This window comes from Lampetra fluviatilis, chromosome 5, assembly GCF_964198595.1.
Source record: "Lampetra fluviatilis chromosome 5, kcLamFluv1.1, whole genome shotgun sequence".
Classification (NCBI taxonomy): domain Eukaryota; kingdom Metazoa; phylum Chordata; class Hyperoartia; order Petromyzontiformes; family Petromyzontidae; genus Lampetra; species Lampetra fluviatilis.
Window position 1 is genome coordinate 18,873,196 of NC_136279.1, and position 24,036 is coordinate 18,897,231.

General features: G+C 51.5%; 1 protein-coding gene across 1 annotated transcript; it reads right to left on the minus strand.

The window, feature by feature from the left end:
- Positions 1-172: 172 nt before the first annotated feature.
- On the minus strand, positions 173-14,379 carry LOC144932340 (uncharacterized). Its single transcript, XM_078856280.1, has 7 exons — positions 14,279-14,379; positions 7,941-7,984; positions 7,179-7,244; positions 6,254-6,317; positions 5,635-5,790; positions 579-1,519; positions 173-326 (listed from the first exon to the last, which is right to left on the minus strand). The coding sequence occupies exons 1-7, from the start codon at positions 14,348-14,350 to the stop codon at positions 173-175; spliced, it is 1,497 nt and encodes a 498-aa protein (XP_078712406.1). The 5' UTR covers positions 14,351-14,379.
- Between the last annotated feature and the right edge of the window lie 9,657 nt (positions 14,380-24,036).

A 24,036-nucleotide genomic window follows, 5' to 3' on the forward strand; every position in this document is an offset into this window, starting at 1 on the left:
ACCCCCACCTCCCCCCCCCCCCCGCTGTACGGTTCAGTCATAGCACCGCGCCCCCCACCACCACACCCCACACCCCCTTGCGGTTTGGCCAACAAGACTCCTCCTCACGCATATCGGTCGGCCCCCCCCCCGCTCCTCCCTCCCACCCCCCCCCCAAAAACCGAACGTTCAGTCACAGCGCTGCCCCCCGTGGGCCTGCGAAGAAGCCGACGCTGGAGCTGCTCTCCTTGACGGTGACCGTGAGCAGGTTCGCCGTCACGTCCGTCACCATGACGTGCTGCGCCAGGAAGGCCTTGGGCTTCCACTCGGGCGCCAGCGTCGCGGCGCTCCCCAGCCGCAGCGGGGGGCCCGCGCGGCCGCACAGCGCTCCGCCACCCCCTGCCGCCCCCCCCGCCGCCGCCTGCTGCTGCTGCTGCTGCGTCGTCATGGCGCCCCCCGGCCGGGGCCCCGCCTCGTCCACCTCGCCCGCCTCCCTCCCGTCGGCGCAGCTGCTGTCCGCCTCGTCGTCGTCCTCCTCCTCCTCCTCGCAGTCGTCGTCGTCGCAGTCGTCCTCGTCGTCGTCGTCCTCCTCCTCAGACGAGGAGGAGGACGACGACGATTGCGAGGACGACGACGAGGAGGACGACGAGGAGGAGGACGACGACGTCGAGCTGGACGAGGACGACGAGGTGGACGACGACGACGAGGTTGGGGGGGACGGCGCCGCGGGCGCCACCGCCGCCGCCGCGGCCGGCGCCGCCGCCGCCGGCGCCGGTGCGGCCGCCGCGACCGCCGCGCGGGCCGGAGCCTTCACCTCCTCGAGACGAGGGGAGCGGCGCTGCGAGGCCGGGCTGTAGAGGTCCTCCTCGTCGTCGTCGTCGTCGTCGTCCTCCCCGCGGCGCAGGACCATCCCCACGTCGGCGCCGACTCGCCGGCGCCTCCTGCTCCGCGCGCCGGGCACCGGCGCCGGCGCCAGCGGTTGCCGGCCGGGCCGAGCCCGGGGACGCTCGCGCCGCGCAAAGTACCCGGCACCAGCCCCGCCGCCGACTCCGCCGCCTCCGCCGCCACCAGCAGCGGCAGCGGCGGCTCCGACTCCAACGGACGGCACTGCCGTAGTCCGGCCGCTGTGCATCCTGGGACCGGCGTCGCCCCGACCGCCCAACCCCATGGCCGGCAGCGACGACTGCGTCGCCGCCGCCGCCGCCGCCGGCGCCGGCCGTGGGTCCGGCTCCGCCGAGCTCGCCGTGACGGCGACTCCGCCCAGCGGCCGCAGCGCCGGAGAGCGGTGGTGGAGCTGCTGCTGCTGCTGCTGCAGACAGTGCGGCTGGTGCCTCTGTTGCTGCTGCTGCTGCCTGTGCTGATGCTGCTGCTGCAGGCGCTTGAGCTTGCGCCCCATCTTGCGTGTGGCGCCGTTGGCGATGGAGAACAGCTGCAGGGCGCGCACCTCGTTGCGCTGATGCTGCCGCTGCAGCTGCAGCTCGAGGTGCGAGCGCGACGCGGCGCTACCGCCGCCACCCCGCGGTGGCACCAGACGACGAACCTTTGTGGGGGGGGGGGGGGGGGGCGGCAGTGGCGATGAACGATGAAGGGTCGGGTCGTGACAAAGCCCAGCGCCGGCACGTCGCTTGTCGAGGAGGTTCCACGATTCTAATCCAGCAGGCCGCCCTGGCGAATGTACCGCGGGCCCATTAACGTTTCGTTCACTGCTGAACCTCGGAACGCGCGAGCGGTTCAGCGTTTACATTTATTCACAGAGGGCATAGTAGCACCGTTGTTTTTAGAACTGTTCAGAGAACCACAGCAACACGACCGCCGCTCTCTACGATAGCTGGCGCCAAACTGTGCCAAACGCCCTCCCGCATTCGCCTTTCACTTCCGATTCCGTTGCGGTGTATGTACGTGTACACGTCATTAGAACGGAATCAGAAGTTAACCAAACAAAATTTACACCCGCTAAAATAATCCCACGAGGGTCATTCAAAAAGTAACTAGGCCTCCGCTTCACGGTCCAGATTTTACCAAATGGACGTATTCGCAACACACTGGTACAGCATAACACACCGGTCCGAATTTTTTTTTATCAGCAAATCTGTTTATCGCTCTTTAATTGACTCTCTCGCCAAGTCTGATGCGATTTGAAGGTTTATTCAGTCTACCGAGACTGCCAGAGAAGGTCAATATTGACCGTTGATTTGGGTCTGTCTAATCGAGGAACCGTCCAACCTTGTCTAGGTCGGGCACGAGTCAAATCTGCGTCTGGAACATGGAGCCAGGCCAATCGTTTTATACTTTTAGGTTTTTACGGTAAAGTCACGCAGATAAAAAAATATATATAATAAAATAAAATAATAAAAAATTAATAAATGAAATCACGACGTTTTGGAGGCAACACAAGTCTCCATCTTCAGGTGGGACCGTCACAGCCAAATTTACTGTATCGTCGTGATTTAATTGAGTTATTTTTCATTTATTATCATTATTTTATTTTATCATTATTTTTACCTCCGTGACTTTACCGAAAAAACCTAAGAGTATGAATCCTTGCAGTCACGAAAGCTTCACATCTAGAATCGTCACCACGGCTGGCTGCTGCTTTTCGACAGCAGACTGCGAAGCTTTGCGTTCAGCCGCTCACAACGTTCCACTTCCTCCCGCTTCGACATCCCTTTGACGCGCACCCCGCAAGATGTTCTGACCGCGGTTGCTAATCGCGGGGAAAATAAATAGAAAACCGCGCACCGCTGTACCGTTTGCTCAAATGGGATTGCACAGAGCCAACACTGCCGCCCCCCCCCCTCCGTCAAACTATCGCAGGCCGCGTCTGCGGAACAGCGGACCGGCTCCTTTAGCGGTAGCCTTGCGCTTGTAGGAGCACATCGCGATTGCCAAGCGTGTGAACACTAGCACACGGTGCCAAGGCCGGCCGCTCGCTCCTTTCAAGACGTCCGTTGTCAGTGACCGCAAACGCTCTTGCGGGATAATTTGTTTTTGTGCAAATCAAATTGCGGGCACCCTCGTTCACTCACGGCTTGTGTTGCCTCCGAAACGTCGTGATTTTTATTTTATTTTTATTTTACTTTTATTAATTTAAATTTTTTACCCCACGTGACTTTACCGAAAAAACCTAAGAATATGAATCCTTGCAGTCACGAAAGCTTCAAATCTAGAACTATTAATTAAACTCCACAAATTCCCTTACACGAGACCTGCAGTACAGGCGGTCTCTGGTTTACGACGGTCCGATTCACAAACGGTCCACATTCGCGAGGTTTATGCAATGCCACGGCCATGGATCGATTTTACGACGCAGAAACTTGATTTAGCGACGCGTCTTCTGACACGACTCCGAACGCATTTGAGCGAAGTCGGTCTGGACTCTGGTGTGACTTGGCGTGTAGGTTTTGTTATTCGAGTTTTTCGTGGGTATTTAACCTATTAATCCTTGTTAAATACGACCGATAAAAGGAAAAACACATCGGAAAGTGACGGTTCTACCGTTTCTACCGTTTCTATGACAATGATTTATGACGACGGAATTTCCAGGAACGCATTGTGTTGCTGTAAAAGCAGGGACCGCTTGTATTTAGCATAACTTCATTCTATCAATGAAATTCCCCTACATTTACTTTCGCACAGATCTAGAACTCAATGGGACCTGCAGGCAATCTTCTAGAAATCGGTTCGTGAAAAATTAACCTTCGTTCACCGTTCATGGAATTCTCTAACTGAGAAATTCAATTAACTCCCACACGGACCTGCACGGCGTTAAACACACGCTCATTCACTCCCCGTAGAGACCAGCTCCGTTTGTCACTTCTATTCGCCACCGTCCACGATCTATTCATGGACGCGACGACTATTCACCCTCTCAACGGTCTGTTAGCGAGACCACTAATCACTTCAACGCACGTCTAGTAATTAAATTACGTACTTCTCTTCATCACCTATGGGACGTAAGGCTACAATGAGCTCTTTCTATATTTCCCTGTCTCTGGCTGCATGCTGCACCTCTCCCCATGAGAGGTTCTTCGCTACGTGGTTTTTGGCCTCCCCGGTTTTCTTTCGCGCGGAGGCGTCCATCTCGGGGCAATTTACGGGATGTGGTTCTGTTCCAGTCTTCATTGTTTCATCTCCGTTGTGATGTTCCGGCTCCGTGTCCTCAAGTACAATTCACGATTGTATATTTAGTTTGGCCAATATATACGGCAGATATTTCTCAGCAATCCATTGTGGAAGGCCTCACAACCTTTTCCATGTCTGCTTTTTCACGACCCTCCAGCATTCAGAGCCATAAAGCAGGATGGACTTGACGTTGCTGTTGTATATTAGGACTTTGGTGTTAAGATTGTACTGTTTGGACTTCCAAATGGTTCGCAGTTGACAGATGTGGCCCCCTAGCTTTTCACAGGGTTGCCTTTATGTCTTTACGGGCCCCGCGTTCCTTGCTGATGAGGCTGCCCAGGTAGGTGAAGTCATCCACAAACTCCAGTGGGTCACTGTTTATAACAACGGGGGTCACAGAGGTGGGATTGATACACATCAATTGGCATGGTTATCGAGCCCATCCATTGTTTTTCTGTAGGTTGGATTGATTGGTGGACAGGACAGCAAGGTCGTCGTCAAGGCCTAGGTCCTCCACCTGGTTGAACATGGTCCACTGGATGCCTCTGGGTTTGTCCGATATCACATTGCTCATGATCCAGTCCATGGCGAGGAGGAACAGGATGGGTGAGACGATGCCTCATTGCCTCAGTCCACTACAGGGAACCACTTGGGACAGAGTGTTGCCCACCATTACACTGCATTCAAAGTGTTCATACAACTTTCCTATGATGGAATTCCATCGGAGCTCATTATCTTCCAAAGGGTATCCCCCCCTCCTCCCCCTATGGACACCGTCAAAGGCTTTCTTGAAATCCACAAAGTTAATGAACAAAGGTGCATTTCATTCTAAGCACTGCTCAATGATGTTTCGCAGTGCAAACGTCTGGTGTATACTTCCGAATCCGAATCCGGCTTGCTCCTTGCTCAAGCCTGGTGTCAATGGCTGTCTCCATTCTGTCGAGGAGAACTCTGCAGGAGACCTTTGCTAGGAATGGACAGCAAGGCGATTCCCTTGCCAGTTATTGCAGTTCTTTAGGTTGCCTTTCATTGATATTTTAACGGTGAGACACCTTTAGTCCACTCATCAGGGATGTTGTTAGACGCTACGGAAGAGGTCAGTTTTTTTTCGATCATTGTAATTTTTGTTAACTTTCAGTTTCTTTAGGGGGTGGCATTGTTCGCGCCACGCCCAACCCACAACCTGGAGGGCCAGTGCGCTGGCTTTCGTCCGGCCTCTCGCCTGAAACCAATCCAGTTTTGGTTAAACCTGCCAGATTTAAAAGTGCACAGAGGCCCTCTATCCTCAAACTCTCTCATACTCTGGCGAGGTTGAGAGAGGGCCTCCCATTCGCTCGACTGAGATCGATTGAAGGGGGCCCCCCACTCAATGTTACATTAATTCAAGGGACCCCAATCCACACCCATACTGGCGTACAGTGTTGAAGGGACCCCTCACTCGCTGCCAGCGGCAAGTGGTAGTTAGTAGAGTGTTGGGGGCGGGGGGGGGGGGCGTGTCAGTGGGGTGGAGTCAGGGGTGCGGGGGGCACACACCTTGTACACTGGCTTGTGTCTGAAGGCATCAGGGTGGCGGGGGGGCCCGGCCCCCCCACCCGGGCCGTGGGGTGGAGGGGGGGCGGGCGACGCCGTGGGAAGGGCGGCCGAGTGAGCGGCTCGCAGGCGCCCGGAGAGACCCGCGGGGAACCCCTCCTGTGCGCGCACACAAAGACAAAGATCCCCCGCGTAGCCTTTAACAGATATGTTGGGGCAAGTGCTGTTAGCGAGTAGCACCTATGAAGGCCGGCATAACAAACTAGGCGGTGAGTCGCCACCACCACCACTCCCGGCAACCTTTGTTTCCCCAGTGGCAATGTTGACACATCACACCCGGTACTCGTTCGAGGCCAGGTCTACCTCGGGGAGTCCCAGGACCGGTTCAGATCATCTTCACTGGTATTGGCCGTGAGCCGGCATTGAACTCGTGTCACTGGGTTTGTCGCGCAGCGCGCTACACTGCCGCTCACACGCGCGTGCATACTTACACGTGGACGCTTGTGTGTACGCGCCGTGTCCCTATGGACAGTTGTACGTTTCTGCACGTGTGTGCACCATGTCCCTGTGCACACGCACGTGTGTGTGTGTGCGCATGTGTACTCCGTGCCCCTGCGTTTACCGGGTCCTTGCGTGGGCGTCCACGTCGCCTTCCACGTCTCCCCATGGCCGACTTCTCCTGCTGACTGTGGTGTGCACACACACACAAACACGTGCATTGTACAGTGTGTACAGTGTGTACACAGTGTACATGGCCCACCGCAGCCTTCCCGAGCACACGCACTGCACACACTGTACACGGGCCGCTGCAACCTGCAGCCGAGCACTGTACACACTGCACACCGCTCACTGTAGTCGACCGCACACGTGCACTGTACACGCTGCACTACACACAGACCACCGTGCACACTGCACGCGGCCCAAGGTGGCTTGGTCGCTAGGGTGGGTGGCTTGCAATTGGAGGGTTGCGAGTTCAAATTCTGTTTGGGGGCAAGGGTTGATAGAAACGAGTACCAACTTTGTGGGGGAACCCAACCGTGGTTGTCCTATGGACATACTAAAGTCACGTCAAAGGAAAGTGGAATTTCCATCACTGGCTCGGGGCCGGAAACAGGAGCTGAGCACTCCCCTCAATGTGGCAGTCATTTGAGCAAAACATCTGTAGACTTCTGAACAGTACCTGCCTCCACAGCCCATGTTGTCTATACAGGGGGGTGGTCATTGTTTGTCTGCTTGTATGAAGGACGCTGCTGCTACTGGGCAGTTGGAGGCAGTCGCCCTCCCACAAAAGCGGAGGGCAGAGGAGCGACGCTCACAACAACGAGCGGAGCGCCGGGCGGATAAAACACAGCATGTTGGCACAGTAGGGGGCAGAGGTGGTGCCATCCTACTTTAAGTCAACCCATGGCACCTCGGTCTGTCCCGTGACATCGTATTAGCGAGCCTTCGACACTTCACGTGGCCTCGGAGTGTACCTAGCCTGGCACAAGAGCAGTGGTGACGTCACCGCAAATGACGGCTGTTGTTATTGTGTAGGCTCTACTCACATCCTCTCGAACGCCAGGAGAAGTCGTGGGTCCAACAGATTCTCCTCGGGCTCCCAGCTGTTGTGTCTGTGGTGTGGAAATTAAAACCAAGGTGTGTTTATGCACGCACTCGTGTGTGTGCGCATGGCAGTGTGGTTTTGTGTAGATGAGGAGCGGTAGTGTCGTCTGTGCCCTGCGTTACGAACCCGGCGACCCGAGTTCCAGTCCCGCTCACGGACAACATCGGTGACAAACATTTAAACCAGTCCTGGGCCTCCACTACGTCAACTCAGCCTTAAATGAGTACCCGCTGTGGTGTGTAAACACCGTCATTGCGCCAAGCAGGCCTTCATAGGTGCTCGTTAACAGCACTTCCCCAAAGCCTTGTTGGCTATGTGGGGGACGGGGGTCCTTGTTTTGCACAGCAATACTAATGGTCATATGATAAATAAAATAAGCAGACTACACGTCTCCTTCACACATCTGTCTCCTTATATTAAAAACTAATTTTTTTTTAATGTTTACGTGATTCATCGACGCACAATGTCCCCTGCGAGCGAATAACCCCAGCGGCGTTCATTCAACACAAGCAAAATCTCCGGACCGGTTTCAAGAGCGTCCCATCGGCAGAATCGGGGACACGCGGCTAACCTTGCCAGACGTTCATTGGGCAAGAGACCTCCCTTGAAGTTACGGGTCCCCGCCGTTACGACAGCAAATAATATCTTGTCCAGGCCTCAGGACAAGCCTGGCCTCAAATGGAGCCATGAGTAGCTTACTCACTTGGAAGACCAGCCCTTCCATTTGACCAGGTACTCGGCCTTCCCCTGTGGAGTCACACGCACACACACACAATACACATGCCACACACACGATAAACATGACACACACACACACACACGATAAACATGGCACACACACACACGATAAACATGGCACACACACACACGATAAACATGGCACACACACACGATAAACATGGCACACACACACACGATAAACATGGCACACACACACGATAAACATGGCACACACACACACAATAAACATGGCACACACACGATAAACATGACACACACACACACAATAAACATGTCACACACACGATAAACATGGCACACACACACAGTAAACATGTCACACACACACAATACACATGCCACACACACGATAAACATGGCACACACACACGATAAACATGGCACACACACACAATAAACATGTCACACACACACGATAAACATGGCACACACACGATAAACATGTCACACACACACAATAAACATGCCACACACACGATAAACATGGCACACACACAATAAACATGCCACACACACACACAATAAACATGCCACACACACGATAAACATGGCACACCCACACAATAAACATGTCACACACACAATAAACATGGCACACACACACAATAAACATGTCACACACACGATAAACATGGCACACACACACAATAAACATGTCACACACACACAATAAACATGCCACACACACGATAAACATGGCACACGCACACAATAAACATGTCACACACACACAATAAACATGCCACACACACACAATAAACATGCCACACACACGATAAACATGGCACACACACACAGTAAACATGTCACACACACACAATAAACATGTCACACACACACAATAAACATGGCACACACACACGATAAACATGGCACACACACACGATAAACATGGCACACACACACAATAAACATGCCACACACACACAATAAACATGCCACACACACAATAAACATGCCACACACACACACACAATAAACATGTCACACACACAATAAACATGGCACACACACACACAATAAACATGCCACACACACAATAAACATGTCACACACACAATAAACATGCCACACACACACACAATAAACATGCCACACACACACACAATAAACATTCCACACACACACACACAATAAACATGCCACACACACACAATAAACATGTCACACACACAATAAACATTCCACACACACACAATAAACATGTCACACACACGATAAACATGGCACACACACACACAATAAACATGTCACACACACACAATAAACATGCCACACACACGATAAACATGGCACACGCACACAATAAACATGTCACACACACACAATAAACATGCCACACACACAATAAACATGCCACACACACGATAAACATGGCACACACACACAATAAAGATGTCACACACACAATAAACATGCCACACACACAATAAACATGCCACACACACACAATAAACATGCCACACACACACAATAAACATGACACACACACACAATAAACATGCCACACACACACAATAAACATGCCACACACACAGCCACACACACACAATAAACATGCCACACACACAATAAACATGCCACACACAAACAATAAACATGCCACACACAAACAATAAACATGCCACACACACAATAAACATGCCACATACACACAATAAACATGCCACATACACACAATAAACATGCCACACACACACAATAAACATGCCACACACACACACAATACACATGCCACACACACACACAATACACATGCCACACACAAACAATAAACATGCCACACACACACACAATAAACATGCCACACACACACATACAATAAACATGCCACACACAAACAGAACGCACACCGGTTTAGCATGTAGGCTTTCGCGACCAATATCATCCATTCTATAGGTTTTTAGTTCTGGTTAGATCGCGTAAATATTATAATGTGTTGTTAAACCCGCCACCACCCGACACAGCCAATGAGTAAGGTTTGTCACGTGAACAGAACGTGCCAATTCGTTACTAGAACAGCACACCAAGCCATAACATTAACAATCTGATTACGACGTTTTGACAGTAATTATAACCGGCATTAAATACAACGCGAAGAATCACCCAATGTAGCCTTCACCAGGATGTTCGTGAGCACACCACATCTCGTCCCCAATGCCACCCTGTTATCCGCAATTCCACCCTCTAATAGAAGCACTTTCTTATCCCTCGCCGAATGGACATGTAAAAACGAGCCTTCGAACTCGTCGGATTTCTCCAGGATAAATAAATGTTCCGATTATCCGCAATTTCACCCTCTTTTTAAATATTTTATATTAAGTTCGCTTGCTTGCGTGCTTGTGTGCTTGCTTGCTTACGACCGTGCAATTCTTTCGGTCGTTTTTTAACCCACTTCCCGTGATCCAATCGAGCTGACATTTTGCACACAGACTCGTTGTGCGTGACAATTAATTTTCGTGAAAAAAACATTTCCAAAATTTTACACTGTTTAGGGAAATTTTTTTAAATATTTAATTACCAATTGCTTAATGCTGGCAGACAATCATCTGACCCATAGGTGGCAGCCATCTCAAGCCAGAGGACGAGAGGACTCTAGCCGCCACGCATATAAAGGATTTCTAGTGAAAAACTTTGTTTTTACGGGTTAATTTTTTACACAGTCTCGCACTCTTATCTCCAGTTTCACCCCCTTTTCCGAAATTTTGCACTCATCCCCAATTTCGCCCTCATATCCGCAGCTTCTCAACCTTGTCCACAATAGCAGTGCACTTCGAAGCCGAGATTGAAAACCCATTTCTTCAGAACTGCTTTTTGTGCTTGGTTTGTTGTCCGTCCCCGCACCTCCGATTAGCGCGATCGGCTACGTACGGTGCTAAAGAAGTTCAACATACAGCACGCGAAGTGGCGGTGAAGTCGCGACTGATTGCGCCAGGCTAGGTGCACTTTTGAGGCCACGTGATGTTGCTATCAGGTCAAACAGAATAGACACCCAGGTGGTTATGGGATCGTGGAGTGTGAGGTCACAGGCAGATGAATCACGTGTGTCCCCACCGTGCAAAGACACACACACACGTGTACAACAGTTACTAATATAAGATGGTGAATTATATACATCTAGTACAAACATGTCACTGCAAATGACCGTCAAACCAAGGCAAGCATCTATGAAGGCCGGCACGTCACACAGAGTGGGTGAATGGCCAGCCTTTGTCTCCCCTGTGACGATGTGTACACACCAGGTACTCATTTGAGGCCGAGTCGACCTAGGGGAGGACCGGTTTATAATAATCGGTCACTGGTGTTGGTGGGCTTGAGCGGGAATCGAACTCTAACCGCTCCCCACACAGTGCCTGTGTACACACACACACACACTACTGTAGCATGTACACACACACACACTACTGTAGCATGTACACACACACACACTACTGTAGCATGTACACACACACACTACTGTAGCATGTACACACACACACTACTGTAGCATGTACACACACACACTACTGTAGCATGTACACACACACACTACTGTAGCATGTACACACACACTACTGTAGCATGTACACACACACACTACTGTACCGTGTACACGCACACACTACTGTACCGTGTAAACACACACACACTACTGTACCATGTACACACACACACACTACTGTAGCATGTACACACACACACACTACTGTAGCATGTACACACACACTACTGTAGCATGTACACACACACTACTGTACCGTGTACACACACACTACTGTAGCATGTACACACACACACTACTGTAGCATGTACACACACACACTACTGTACTGTGTACACACACACACTACTGTAGCATGTACACACACACACTACTGTAGCGTGTACACACACACACTACTGTAGCGTGTACACACACACACTACTGTAGCATGTACACACACACACACACTACTGTAGCATGACACACACACACTACTGTAGCGTGTACACACACACACACACAACTGTAGCATGTACACACACACTACTGTACCGTGTACACACACACTACTGTAGCATGTACACACACACACACTACTGTACCGTGTACACATACACTACTGTACCGTGTACACACACACACTACTGTAGCATGTACACACACTACTGTACTGTGTACACACACACTACTGTAGCATGTACACACACACACACACTACTGTAGCATGTACACACACACACTACTGTAGCATGTACACACACTCTACTGTAGCATGTACACACACACTACTGTAGCATGTACACACACACTACTGTAGCATGTACACACACACACTACTGTACCGTGTATACACACACACTACTGTAGCATGTACACACACACACACTACTGTAGCATGTACACACACACACTACTGTAATGTGTATACACACACACACACTACTGTACCGTGTATACACACACACTACTGTAGCATGTACACACACACACACTACTGTAGCATGTACACACACACACTACTGTAGCATGTACACACACACACACTACTGTAGCATGTACACACACACACACTACTGTAGCATGTACACACACACACACTACTGTAGCATGTACACACACACTACTGTAGCATGTACACACACACTACTGTAGCGTGTACACACACACTACTGTACCGTGTACACACACACTACTGTAGCCGGTACACACACACACTACTGTACCGTGTACACACACACACACTACTGTACCGTGTACACACACACTACTGTACCGTGTACACACACACACTACTGTACCGTGTACACACACACTACTGTAGCGTGTACACACACACTACTGTAGCGTGTACACACACACTACTGTAGCCGGTACACACACACACACTACTGTACCGTGTACACACACACACACTACTGTACCGTGTACACACACACTACTGTACCGTGTACACACACACTACTGTACCGTGTACACACACACAGCACAATCCTTTAAACACATTAAATAGTAACGAAGTAGACGCATAGGCTGTACATGCACGCATACATTTCCAGAGAAGCGTTCGTGCATGTACACATCCACTGCACACAGACGGTATAAACACACACACACACGATCCACACACAACCCCAACCCACGTACAGACACATTATACAAGCATACGTACACCTACCCACAGGACACAATCACACGTGTACACGTACTGAAATGAAGTATACACAAGCACACACATACGTGACACACACACACACACATTGTACATGCACATATTAATGTATGCACAGACACATTCTGGACGATACAGAGGAAACATACTCATGCATTTACCCACGAACACAAAGTATACACACTGTACATGCACATGTACCATATGCACACAGACACACATTATACATGCTACGTGCACACACACATGTACACACACATGCACACACACACATACACACACACATGCATGCACACACACATACACATCGTGCACACACACACATGCACACATGCACACACACACATCGTACACACACACACATGCACACACACATACATGCACACACACATACATGCACACACACACATGCACACATACACACATGCACACACACATACACGACGTGCACACACACGCACACACACACGCACACACACGCACACACATGTACACACACACATGCACACACACGCACACACAGGCACACACACACGCACACACACACACATGCACACACATGCACACAAAGATCCCCCGTATAGCCTTAACAGACTGTACGGGCAAGTGCTGTTAGCGAGGACCTATGCACACACACACACATCGTGCACACACACACACATGCACACACAGGCACACACACACATTCACGATGTACACACACACATGCACATACACACATGCACATTCACGATGTACACACACACATGCACGATGTACACACACACATGCACATACACACATGCACATTCACGATGTACACACACACACATGCACGATGTACACACACACATGCACACACACACATACACGACGTATGCACACACGCATACACACACGTAGACACACACACACACACATGTATACACACACACACATGTATACACACACACACATGTATACACACACACACATGTATACACACACACAAGGAGAGCTGCAACACGGCGGTGGCGATGCAGGAGGAGGTCGCACTGCGGCCTAGCGCCCAGCACAAGCCGAGAGCGGCTCCCCCAGCCCCATCTCCCCTCGTCTCCCCCCTCGTCTCGCCGCTCTCCCCGCGTCCTCTCCACCACCACCACCATCATCACCCCACTCTCTCTCCATCTCCATCTCCTCCTCCTCGTACCTTGCGGAGTCTTTTCTTCAAGATCCTCTCCGCGGCGAAAACCCGCTCTCCCGTCCCCATTATCTCCTCCATGTTCGCCTCTCTCCCCCCTCTCCCCTCCCTCTCCCTTCTCTCTCTCCCCCCTCTCCCCTCCCTCTCCCTTCTCTCTCTCCCCCCCTCTCCCCTCCACTCTCTCCCCTCGTCACCTTCCGTCTCCCTCCCTTCTCTATCCCGCGCCCTCCCACGGCCGTTCCTCCTCCTCTTCCTCCACTCTCTCCTCCCCCTGGTCACCTCCCTCTACCCCTCGCTCCCTCTCTCGCTCTCTTCTCTTAGCTCCTCCCTCCTCTCTTCCTCTTCCCCCACCACACACACACACCACACTCACCACACACACACACCACACACGCACACCACACTCACCACACACACACAACACACACACACACCACACTCACCACACACACTCACCACACACACACACCACACACACTCTACTACGGTTTCACCAACTCTCCCTTTTCTCCCCCCCCCTTTCCCCCCCCCCTTTTCTTTCCGCCCCCCTTCTTCCCCCCCCCCTTCTTTCCCCCCCCCTTCTTCCCCCCCCCCTTCTTCCCCCCCCCCCTTCTTTCCCCCCCCTTCTTTCCTCCCCCCTTCTTTCCTCCCCCTTCTCCCCCCCTTCTTTCCTCCCCCCCCCTTCTTCCCTCCCCCCCTTCTTACCCCCCCCTTCTCTCCCCCCCTTCTTCCCCCCCCTTCTTTCCTCCCCCCTTCCTCCCCCCCCCTTCTCCCCCCCTTCCTCCCCCCCCCTTCTCCCCCCCTTCTTTCCTCCCCCCCCTTCTTCCCTCCCCCCCTTCTTAACCCCTCTCTCCCCCCCTTCTTTCCCCCCCCTTCTCCCCCCCTTCTTTCCTCCCCCCCCCTTCTTCCCTCCCCCCCTTCTTACCCCCCCCTTCTCTCCCCCCCTTCTTCCCCCCCCTTCTTTCCTCCCCCCTTCCTCCCCCCCCCTTCTCCCCCCCTTCTTTCCTCCCCCCCCTTCTTCCCTCCCCCCCTTCTTAACCCCTCTCTCCCCCCCTTCTTTCCCCCCCCTTCTTTCCTCCCCCCCTTCCTCCCCCCCCCCCTTCTTTCCCCCCCCTTCTTTCCTCCCCCCTTCCTCCCCCCCCCTTCTCCCCCCCACTTCTTTCCCCCCCCTTCTCCCCCCCTTTTCCCCCCCCTTCTTTCCCCCCCTTCTTTCCCCCCCCCCTTCTTTCCCCCCCCTTCTTTCCCCCCCCTTCTTTCCCCCCCCTTCTTTCCCCCCCCTTCTTTCCCCCCCCTTCTTTCCCCCCCCTTCTTTCCCCCCCCTTCTTTCCCCCCCCTTCTTTCCCCCCCCTTCTTTCCCCCCCCTTCTTCCCCCCCCCCTTCTTTCCCCCCCCCTTCTTCCCCCCCCCTTCTTTCCCCCCCCCTTCTTCCCCCCCCCTTCTCCCCCCCCCCTTCTTTCCCCCCCCTTCTTTCCCCCCCCTTCTTTCCCCCCCCTTCTTTCCCCCCCCTTCTTTCCCCCCCCTTCTTCCCCCCCCCCCTTCTTTCCCTCCCCCTTCTTCCCCCCCCCCTTCTCCCCCCCCCTTCTTTCCCCCCCCTTCTTTCCCCCCCCCCCTTCTTTCCCCCCCCCCCTTCTTTCCCCCCCCCCTTCTTTCCCCCCCCCCTTCTTTCCCCCCCCCTTCTTTCCCCCCCCCTTCTTCCCCCCCCCTTCTTCCCCCCCCTTCTCCCCCCCCCCTTCTTCCCCCCCGTTCTTCCACCCCCCCCCTTCTTCACCCCCCCCTTCTTCCCCCCCCTCTCTTCACCCCCCCCCTTCTTCCCCCCCCTCTCTTCACCCTCTCTCTCCCTCCCTCTCTTCCCCCCCCCCTCTCTCCCCCCCCCCCTCTCTCCCCCCCCCCCCCCTCTCTCCCCCCCCCCCCCTCTCTCCCCCCCCCCTCTCTCTTTCCTCCCCTTTCTCTTTCCCCCCCCCTCTCTCCCCCCCCCCTCTCTCCCCCCCCCTCTTCTCTCCCCCCCTCTCTCTTACCCCCCCCCTTTCCCCCCCCTCTCTCCCCCCCCTCTCTTCCCCCCCCCTCTCTTCCCCCCCCCTCTCTTCCCCCCCCTCTCTTCCCCCCCCCCTTCTTCCCCCCCCCCTTCTTCCCCCCCCCTCTCTTCCCCCCCCCCTCTCTTCCCCCCCCCCCTCTCTTCCCCCCCCCCTCTCTTCCCCCCCCTCTCTCTCCCCCCCCTCTCTCTCCCCCCCCTCTCTCTCCCCCCCCTCTCTCCCCCCCCTCTCTCTTCCCCCCCCCCTTTCTTCTCTCCCCCCCTCTCTTCCCCCTCTCCCCATCGGGGTAATGCGATAGGCGTGACGTCACGCGCGTACGGCGCGCTCTCATTGGCTGAGCCGCCGCCGTCGCGTGTTGTCAGGGTCCCCCGCAGAGAGGGGGATTATCCCCCTCCTCTTCTACCCCTCCCCTCACACCCCCAGAGCCCCGCCCCCCGGACCCCCTCCATAACCACCCCCACCCTCTCTCCCCTCACCCCCTCCCTCCACGTGGTGCCCCCCCCCCCCCCCATTCTTATCCCTCCACTGCCAGCCACTTTAAAATGTCGTCAATGAATCAAAACAATAATTTTACTGGAGGAATCCGATGAGCTACAAAGCTCTTTTGCACAAACGTCCAATGCCCCCCCCAGCCCACCAATCAATACGGTGCCCCCTACACGCCTCCCCACTTCAATTGCCCCCCCCTCCCTGTCCCCCCCCACTAATCCCCCACTGATGCGCCCAAATCCACCATCCCCACTGCCCCCCACCCCAATCCAATAGGGGGACTAGGGGCCGGGGGGTGGGGGGGCTAATCCCCCAACTCCCAAAGACCTCGACACTTGGCAACACGATGCGGGGACACTTGTAATTTGAAGAAAAGGGAGCGGTGGCGCAGCGGTTAGCGCACTTTGTGCCCCCGATGATGACGAGTGGATGTCAAAAACCAAAAAACGGCAGCAGCTACTGCTGCTGCCACCCTGCATGTTTCACCAAGCATGTGTGTGTGCTGGAGGAATCCGATGCGCTATAAAGCACTTCATTTCACAGACGTCCGATGTACAGGGTGGTCCAGATGTCTTGTGACCCCCCCCCCCCAATTAATTGACCGACATTTTGTTCGTCCTTTGCATATTCATTTTATGTTGTTTTAAATAAACCTTTCACTAAAAAGATTGTACTGGTAGGAACCTCCTGGTTACACCAGCCCACAGGGAATTATTGCGTCCGTCCGTCGTGCATCCAAAAATGGGAGGGGTGGGGCTGGGTGGAGAGGGGAGGGTGAGGAGGGGCTGGGTGGGGAGGGGCTGGGTGGGGAGGGTGCGGCTGGGTAGGGAGGGGCTGGTCACCCCGTCGTGCCCTTATAAAACTCAACGTTTATTTTATTATGTTTTATTTTTCTTATTTTATTATTTCCATTCTACGTGACTTTACCGAAAGAACCAAGAAGATGAATCCCTGCAGTCACGAAAGCTTTAAATCTAAAAATAAATAGCTTTATTTTGGTGATTCGAAAACATGGTTAATCTAAATCGTCTTATGGTTGTTATTGTTGTTGGCTTGCATCACGTTGTGATTGTTGCACACAGCGTTTCAATACTTTTTTTTTTAATATTTGCTGTTTTTTCCCGGGATGTTTCTGTTTCGCGTCGTCGATTTGGGATGTTCTGTGTTCATATTTTGTTTGTTGCGGTTGCACCCGACCCAAGAGCCGGATGGCTCACGGGGCTATAAGCCTAATCAATGAAACTTGAAGCCCCCTGCGATGGATGATTCGGAGTCCGCGTGACGGTGGCATCATTCATCTGTCAGCGAGCAGCACCTATGAGGCCGGCACGGTACACGAAGGGGTTCGGTGGCCAGCACCACGCCCGGCCGCCTTTGTCTCCCCAGTGGCGATGTTCACTACACCATCGCACCAATTTGAGGCTGAGTCGACCTAGGGGAGGCCCAGAACCAGTTCAGATAATCGTCACTTGGTGTTGTTGGCCGTGAGCGGGAATCGAACTCGGATCGCAGTGCGCTAACCACTGCACCACCGCTCCCCACTACATTGACAACATTCACACGCAAATAGCACGCACACACACACACACGAATCACCGAACGCCATTGTATTTTTCCAGTGCATTCACGAAACAATATTCTGCGTACACATCGTAGCAAATTACTGTAACACTTAAGAAGACTAACGTCATGTGTTCGTACATTTGTCAAAATATATCATTATTTAGCCGGGCGCATTGAGTTTCACGTCTCTTGAGGCTGACACCCTTAGGCAGGTGATGACGACCCATTGAGATTCACCGTCTCTTGCCATTGAGGTCCTTTATTTAACCACGTGCGTGCCATATTTGCCGCCTAATAATGCCACTCTCTCGTACAGGTTACGTCAGAGTCTTTAACGTCTGGTTTAAAGCAGACGGAGTGGGGGGGGGGGATTTGTTTATGTTTTATCCAGTAAAATATATTGACTCTTCTTCTATTTATCCGGTAGAGTTTCGCCCAGTCTCAAGACTCGTCGTGTTTAGCATTGCGGAAGCTTTTGGGCCAATTCGTAGTTTCGTCGTTTCGTGGTCGAGAAAGTGCGCCGTGGGTGGAGTGTGCCAGAAGGAGAAATGAACTCCTTTTAAAAAATATTTAAAAACAACAACAACGGTTTTGTCAACAACTTTGTTTAACACCATTGGAACCTCATTTGCCAGTAAAAAATATGATAATTGTTTTTTTTTACCCTTCCATCTGGCAACAAAACTGACACCTTTTTTTGTTGTTTGCATTATGACTGCAGGTATTGTGGTCTATGCAAACATGACTCGTTGTAAAAAAAGGTGTCAGTTTTGTTGCCAGATGGAAGGGTAAAAAAAAACAATTATCAACTTTGTTTAACTCGCGGTCGACAAGTTCGTCAATGGCGTCCGAAACACGTGGCGCCTGCATCTTGTGCGAGCCAATTCCACAGTTTAGGGATTTTTGACCTCCACAAAAATATATAATGAATAAGCCGTCCATACACAAATTGTAATTGTTTGAAAGGAGGCAATTAATTGATGCTTTGATGCCGATTTTGATACAGGCACGCATTGTCACCGGATCTGAGTACGTGCGCAAAATTTGGAATTGATTGTCCAACAGGAAGTAGACTAACTTTTGATGACAAGATTTGACCACGACAAAACCGTTGAAGAAAAGAAAAATAAACCTCCCCTCGCATGCGAGGAGATAACATTCATTACATCATTGCAGATTGTCAGTCATATCACCCAGGAAATCCTCGCCGAGTCCCAAGAACATGAATCCCCATCGACTTTCGTTGCTGTACACGCCGCGTTTCGACGATTTCCTTAAAACGTTTGCTTTTCTTGCCGTTTCGTTTATCCCCTTCAATCACAAAAGAACAACACATGACGATAGCCGTATTTTTTTTTGTGCCACGTGTCCGATGCGTTCAGTAACACGGCAACTCGCCCGTCAGCAGCTAAATCGATATACTCTGCGTATATTATCATCTCTGTTACAACATTTAGTGCGACACACTCTTATTAGCCAGTGGTGCGGGATATATGCACGTGTATGTTCAACTTCTTTCGCACCACCGTACGTTGACCTGGCGTGCTAATCGGAGGTGCAGAAAGGGGGGGGGGTGGAAGCACAACAAACTAAAACACAACAAGAAGCAGTTCGAAAGAAAATGAGTTTTCAGACAAAAATAAGCTGACGTTCAAATTGATACGTCGGTTTTCGCGACCAATATCCATAAAACAGTTTGTTTTTTTGGGTTCGATCACGATCGTTTTTTTGGGGGGGTAAGATCACGATCTAACCCGCCAAAAAAAACAGTTTTATGGTTCAAATTGATGTTCAACGTTTTTTGTACGCGAGTCCGTTTTGCGGCGAAGGGAATCGCGGATATTAAGATGCTTTGTTTTGGACGCAAGATCGCGGATATTTGAGAGGAAGTGGGACAATCAAAAGCCAACGCCGCGTTCTCTGCATTATAAGACGCACCTTACTACCGCTATTAAAGCAAACGTGTGCGTGGGGTTGCATCTTATAATCCGGTGGCTCTGCGTCTGCGCGTGTGTGTGACCACATTTGAATAATATTCTTTGGGTCTTTCGGTAAAGTCACGTAGATAGGTTCGTCCTGACGACGAACGCTTGTGTTGCGATCGAAGCGTCGTAGCCTTTTGTTACTTTTTATTATTTTCTTTGAAACTATCTCCGTGACTTTACGGAAAGACCCAACGAATATGAATTCCTGCGGTCGCGAACGCTTTAAGTCAAGATTCAAATTTGTATGACTTTATAATGCGGAGAATTACGCTAAATACAATCGCGGATGAAAGGAGTCTGCAGATTGACGATGCGGATAAAATATTTTTTGCGGATAAACGAATTTGCAGTGTGCGTGCGGTTAATAGGGGTTTGTTGATAACGTACAGGGGAGTCCGTAATATCGACAAAGTGCACATTATTATATGTTTGCGGATAAACAGATCGCGGATATAATGGGTGTTTGCCAATGCATCGATGCATGTTGAACTTCTTTCACACCGTACGTAGCCGAACCGTGCTATAATCGGAGAGTTCTTTACTCGTCCGTTAACATTTGAACGGCAAGAAAAGAATCACATCGATGTGCCGGGGGGCCTGCCTTCACTCCACCAGATCAGCCAATCATCTTCGCGGAAACGCCACGTCATAACCGGCGCTTGTGCCAGGCCAGGTGCACTTTGAGGCCGCCGACGGGAGGTCACGGGACAAACCCAGCAGGCGCCGTGGGTTGGCTGACCGAGATGACCGGTAGGCAGAGGTCGCAAACGGGTTTTGATTCCTTACCCGTACCCGTACCCGGCCGCACCAGGGTCGAAAACGGGTACGGGTAGGGTACGGGTATCGGGTACCTGATTGCGACCTCTGGGATGAAGCCATGTTGCAGGCGCGGGTGGGTTGATTCTAGGAACTTGAATTGTGAGAAGAGACAAGACGTTGGGAAATGAGTGACAAACGGTGACTCACCAGTGACTCACGGCCTACCCGTACCCGGCCGCACCAGGGTCGCAAACGGGTACCCGTACCGGTACCCGGCCGGGTACGGGTAGCCGGGTAGGGTACGGGTATCGGGTACCCGGTTGCAATCTCTGCCGGTAGATGCACCACACCAGCTGTTACCCCCCCCCCCCCACTGTGCCAACTTGCTGCATTTTAGCCGCCCACGTGTAAAGCGCGTTACGATTAATCGATTCTTTCACCACCCCAGCACTCTCCCCGGTTCGATTATTTTAGAAGCACATCCACGTTATTGCAAATTATTGATCGTGGAATATTCAGCGCCCCCCACCCCTCCACAGCGATCGATTGATCGAGAACAAGAATCGATTGGAGAATCGAATAATCGTGTGACGGTCTGGAGACGATTAATCGAATCGTAAGTGGCGTGAATCATTGCAAGGCCTTAACACGTCGTAAGGAGTTTTTGGAGCCAATATCACCATTCACAATACAGTAGATCTTCTTGGTTCTTTCGGTAAAGGCACGTAGAATGGAAATAATAAAATAATAAAAATAAAACATAATAAAATAATTCTCACGACGTTTCGGCCACAACGCAAGCAGCCGTCCTCGGGTGAAGAACAGGTCTCATTCAGACGCTGTCTCCACGACAGACCTGTTCTCCACCTGAGGACGGCTGCTGGCGTTGTTGCCGAAACGTCGTGAGAATTATTTTATTATGTTTTATTTTTATTATTTTATTATTTCCCTTCTACGTGACTTTACCGAAAGAACCAAGAAGATGAATCCCTGCAGTCACGAAAGCTTTAAATCGAAATTTAAATAATATTTTATTTTTATTATTTTATTATTTCCCTTCCACGTGACTTTACCGAAAGAACCAAGAAGATGAATCCCTGCAGTCACGAAAGCTTTAAATCGATTCACAATAGATGTTTTCACATTTGTTGGTAGGGCTACGTTAATAAATTGGCCCAATTTTTTTGGGTGTGATACCTTCCACCATCTGACACGGCCAAACAGATTAAGCCTTTTCACGGGTAAGCTGGAGCACAATTCTCACCGGCGAATGTAGTAATGAAGATGCTGTTGTCGAGTTGAGATTGTATTATCTCCATAAGATACTATTGCCTAGTTAAGATATCGAATTTTTAAACGTTACAGTGAGCTAGCTGACTGAAACAACAGCAAGAATACAACACACACACACACACGTTCAACGCTTGCTATTGGTGACACATCAAATGTGTTTGGCTGTTGTTGGGCGGTGGAGGGTTTCACGACAAGAACATCGAAAAAGACACCTGGGCCAGATCAGTGCGCGGCCTAGCAACCCGCAACATCGATCACGAGCCATTGCCACGCTGACTCGGTACGAACACAGCCGATGCGTGCGCAGTCTGTTCTCCGGTCACGCCGCGTGTTGCTTTCAGAACTCAAAATGCATGTAACGCGATGATGAATGTTTGGGGGAATGCTTTTTTTTTCATATATATATTTAGATAACGCGGACGCGAATTTGGATTATAGCGCAATTGAGTGAACGGATCTACGTCGCGCGAGTCGGAACACGTGGTTGTGACGGCTGCCTCGGCATCCCATCGTCGCGCAAGGCACCGGGATGCTGCTGGATGCTTCGAGATGCTACCCACGTGCCTCACTCTTTGTTCATTCCCTGCGTATGCATCTCACTCTTCTTGGTTCTTTCGGTAAAGTCACGTAGAAGGGAAGTAATAAAATAATAAAAATAAAACATAATAAACATTATTTTATGTTTTCTTTTTATAAAATAAAACATAATAAACATTATTTAATTATGTTTTATTTTTATAAAATAAAACATAATAAACATTATTTTATTATGTTTTATTTTTATTATTTTATTACTTCCCTTCTACGTGACTTTACCGAAAGAACCAAGAAGATGAATCCCTGCAGTCGCGAAAGCTTTAAATCGAAAAAAAAAATGCATCTCACTCGTTATCGCGGGCTGTATTATTGATTATAACGCGATGTTTCCAGCAACGCAACTCCAGCGTTACAGGCGAACGGCCAGAAGAACAACGCTCCAGCGATGCCACTGCCAGGATTCTCACTTGACGATCGACTTTAACAAACGACGACTGCCCAAGTCTGGGTCCGTCGCAAACGGTTCCGTCTCGTGACCGAAGATTCACCGATGACGACCGGTGTGCCTTCGATGTAAGGATGCTCGCCCCCCACCCGCGATTTGGAGCCTACTGGGCGCCGAGCTTAAATGCCCCAGCAGCGTCTTCAATCGCCCGTGACACCCATCGCTTCTCGTCCAGGTCATTCTAACGCCCAGCTGTAGGTAACGTTTTTCGCATGGGGGGGCACCCCTCCCACAGCGATGGCAGCTGCCTCCGCGCGGCACCAAGTCGACCGCAGAACGGGGCCTTCATCGCAAGGCCCGCGGAGGGCCACTGCGCGGAGCCCTGGTGGCCTTTAGCGTGGCCCGTGGCGTGGCCCCCCCCCACCCCCCGAACAATAAACACAAATTGTGAAAACACCCCCCCCCCCATCATCATCGTCATCATCTTCGTGCTGCTGTCAAACCCCCAACAATGTTTTTAAATGTGTGGCGGCCATCCTCACACCGGTTGATGTCTTATCGGCAAAAGTGCCCCCCCCTCTGGACTGGTCTATCGGTTACGGGGGCGATGTTGATATTGGTTAACGAAGCAATTTCCTCTCAGCGTTTAAACAATTTGCACACGGAG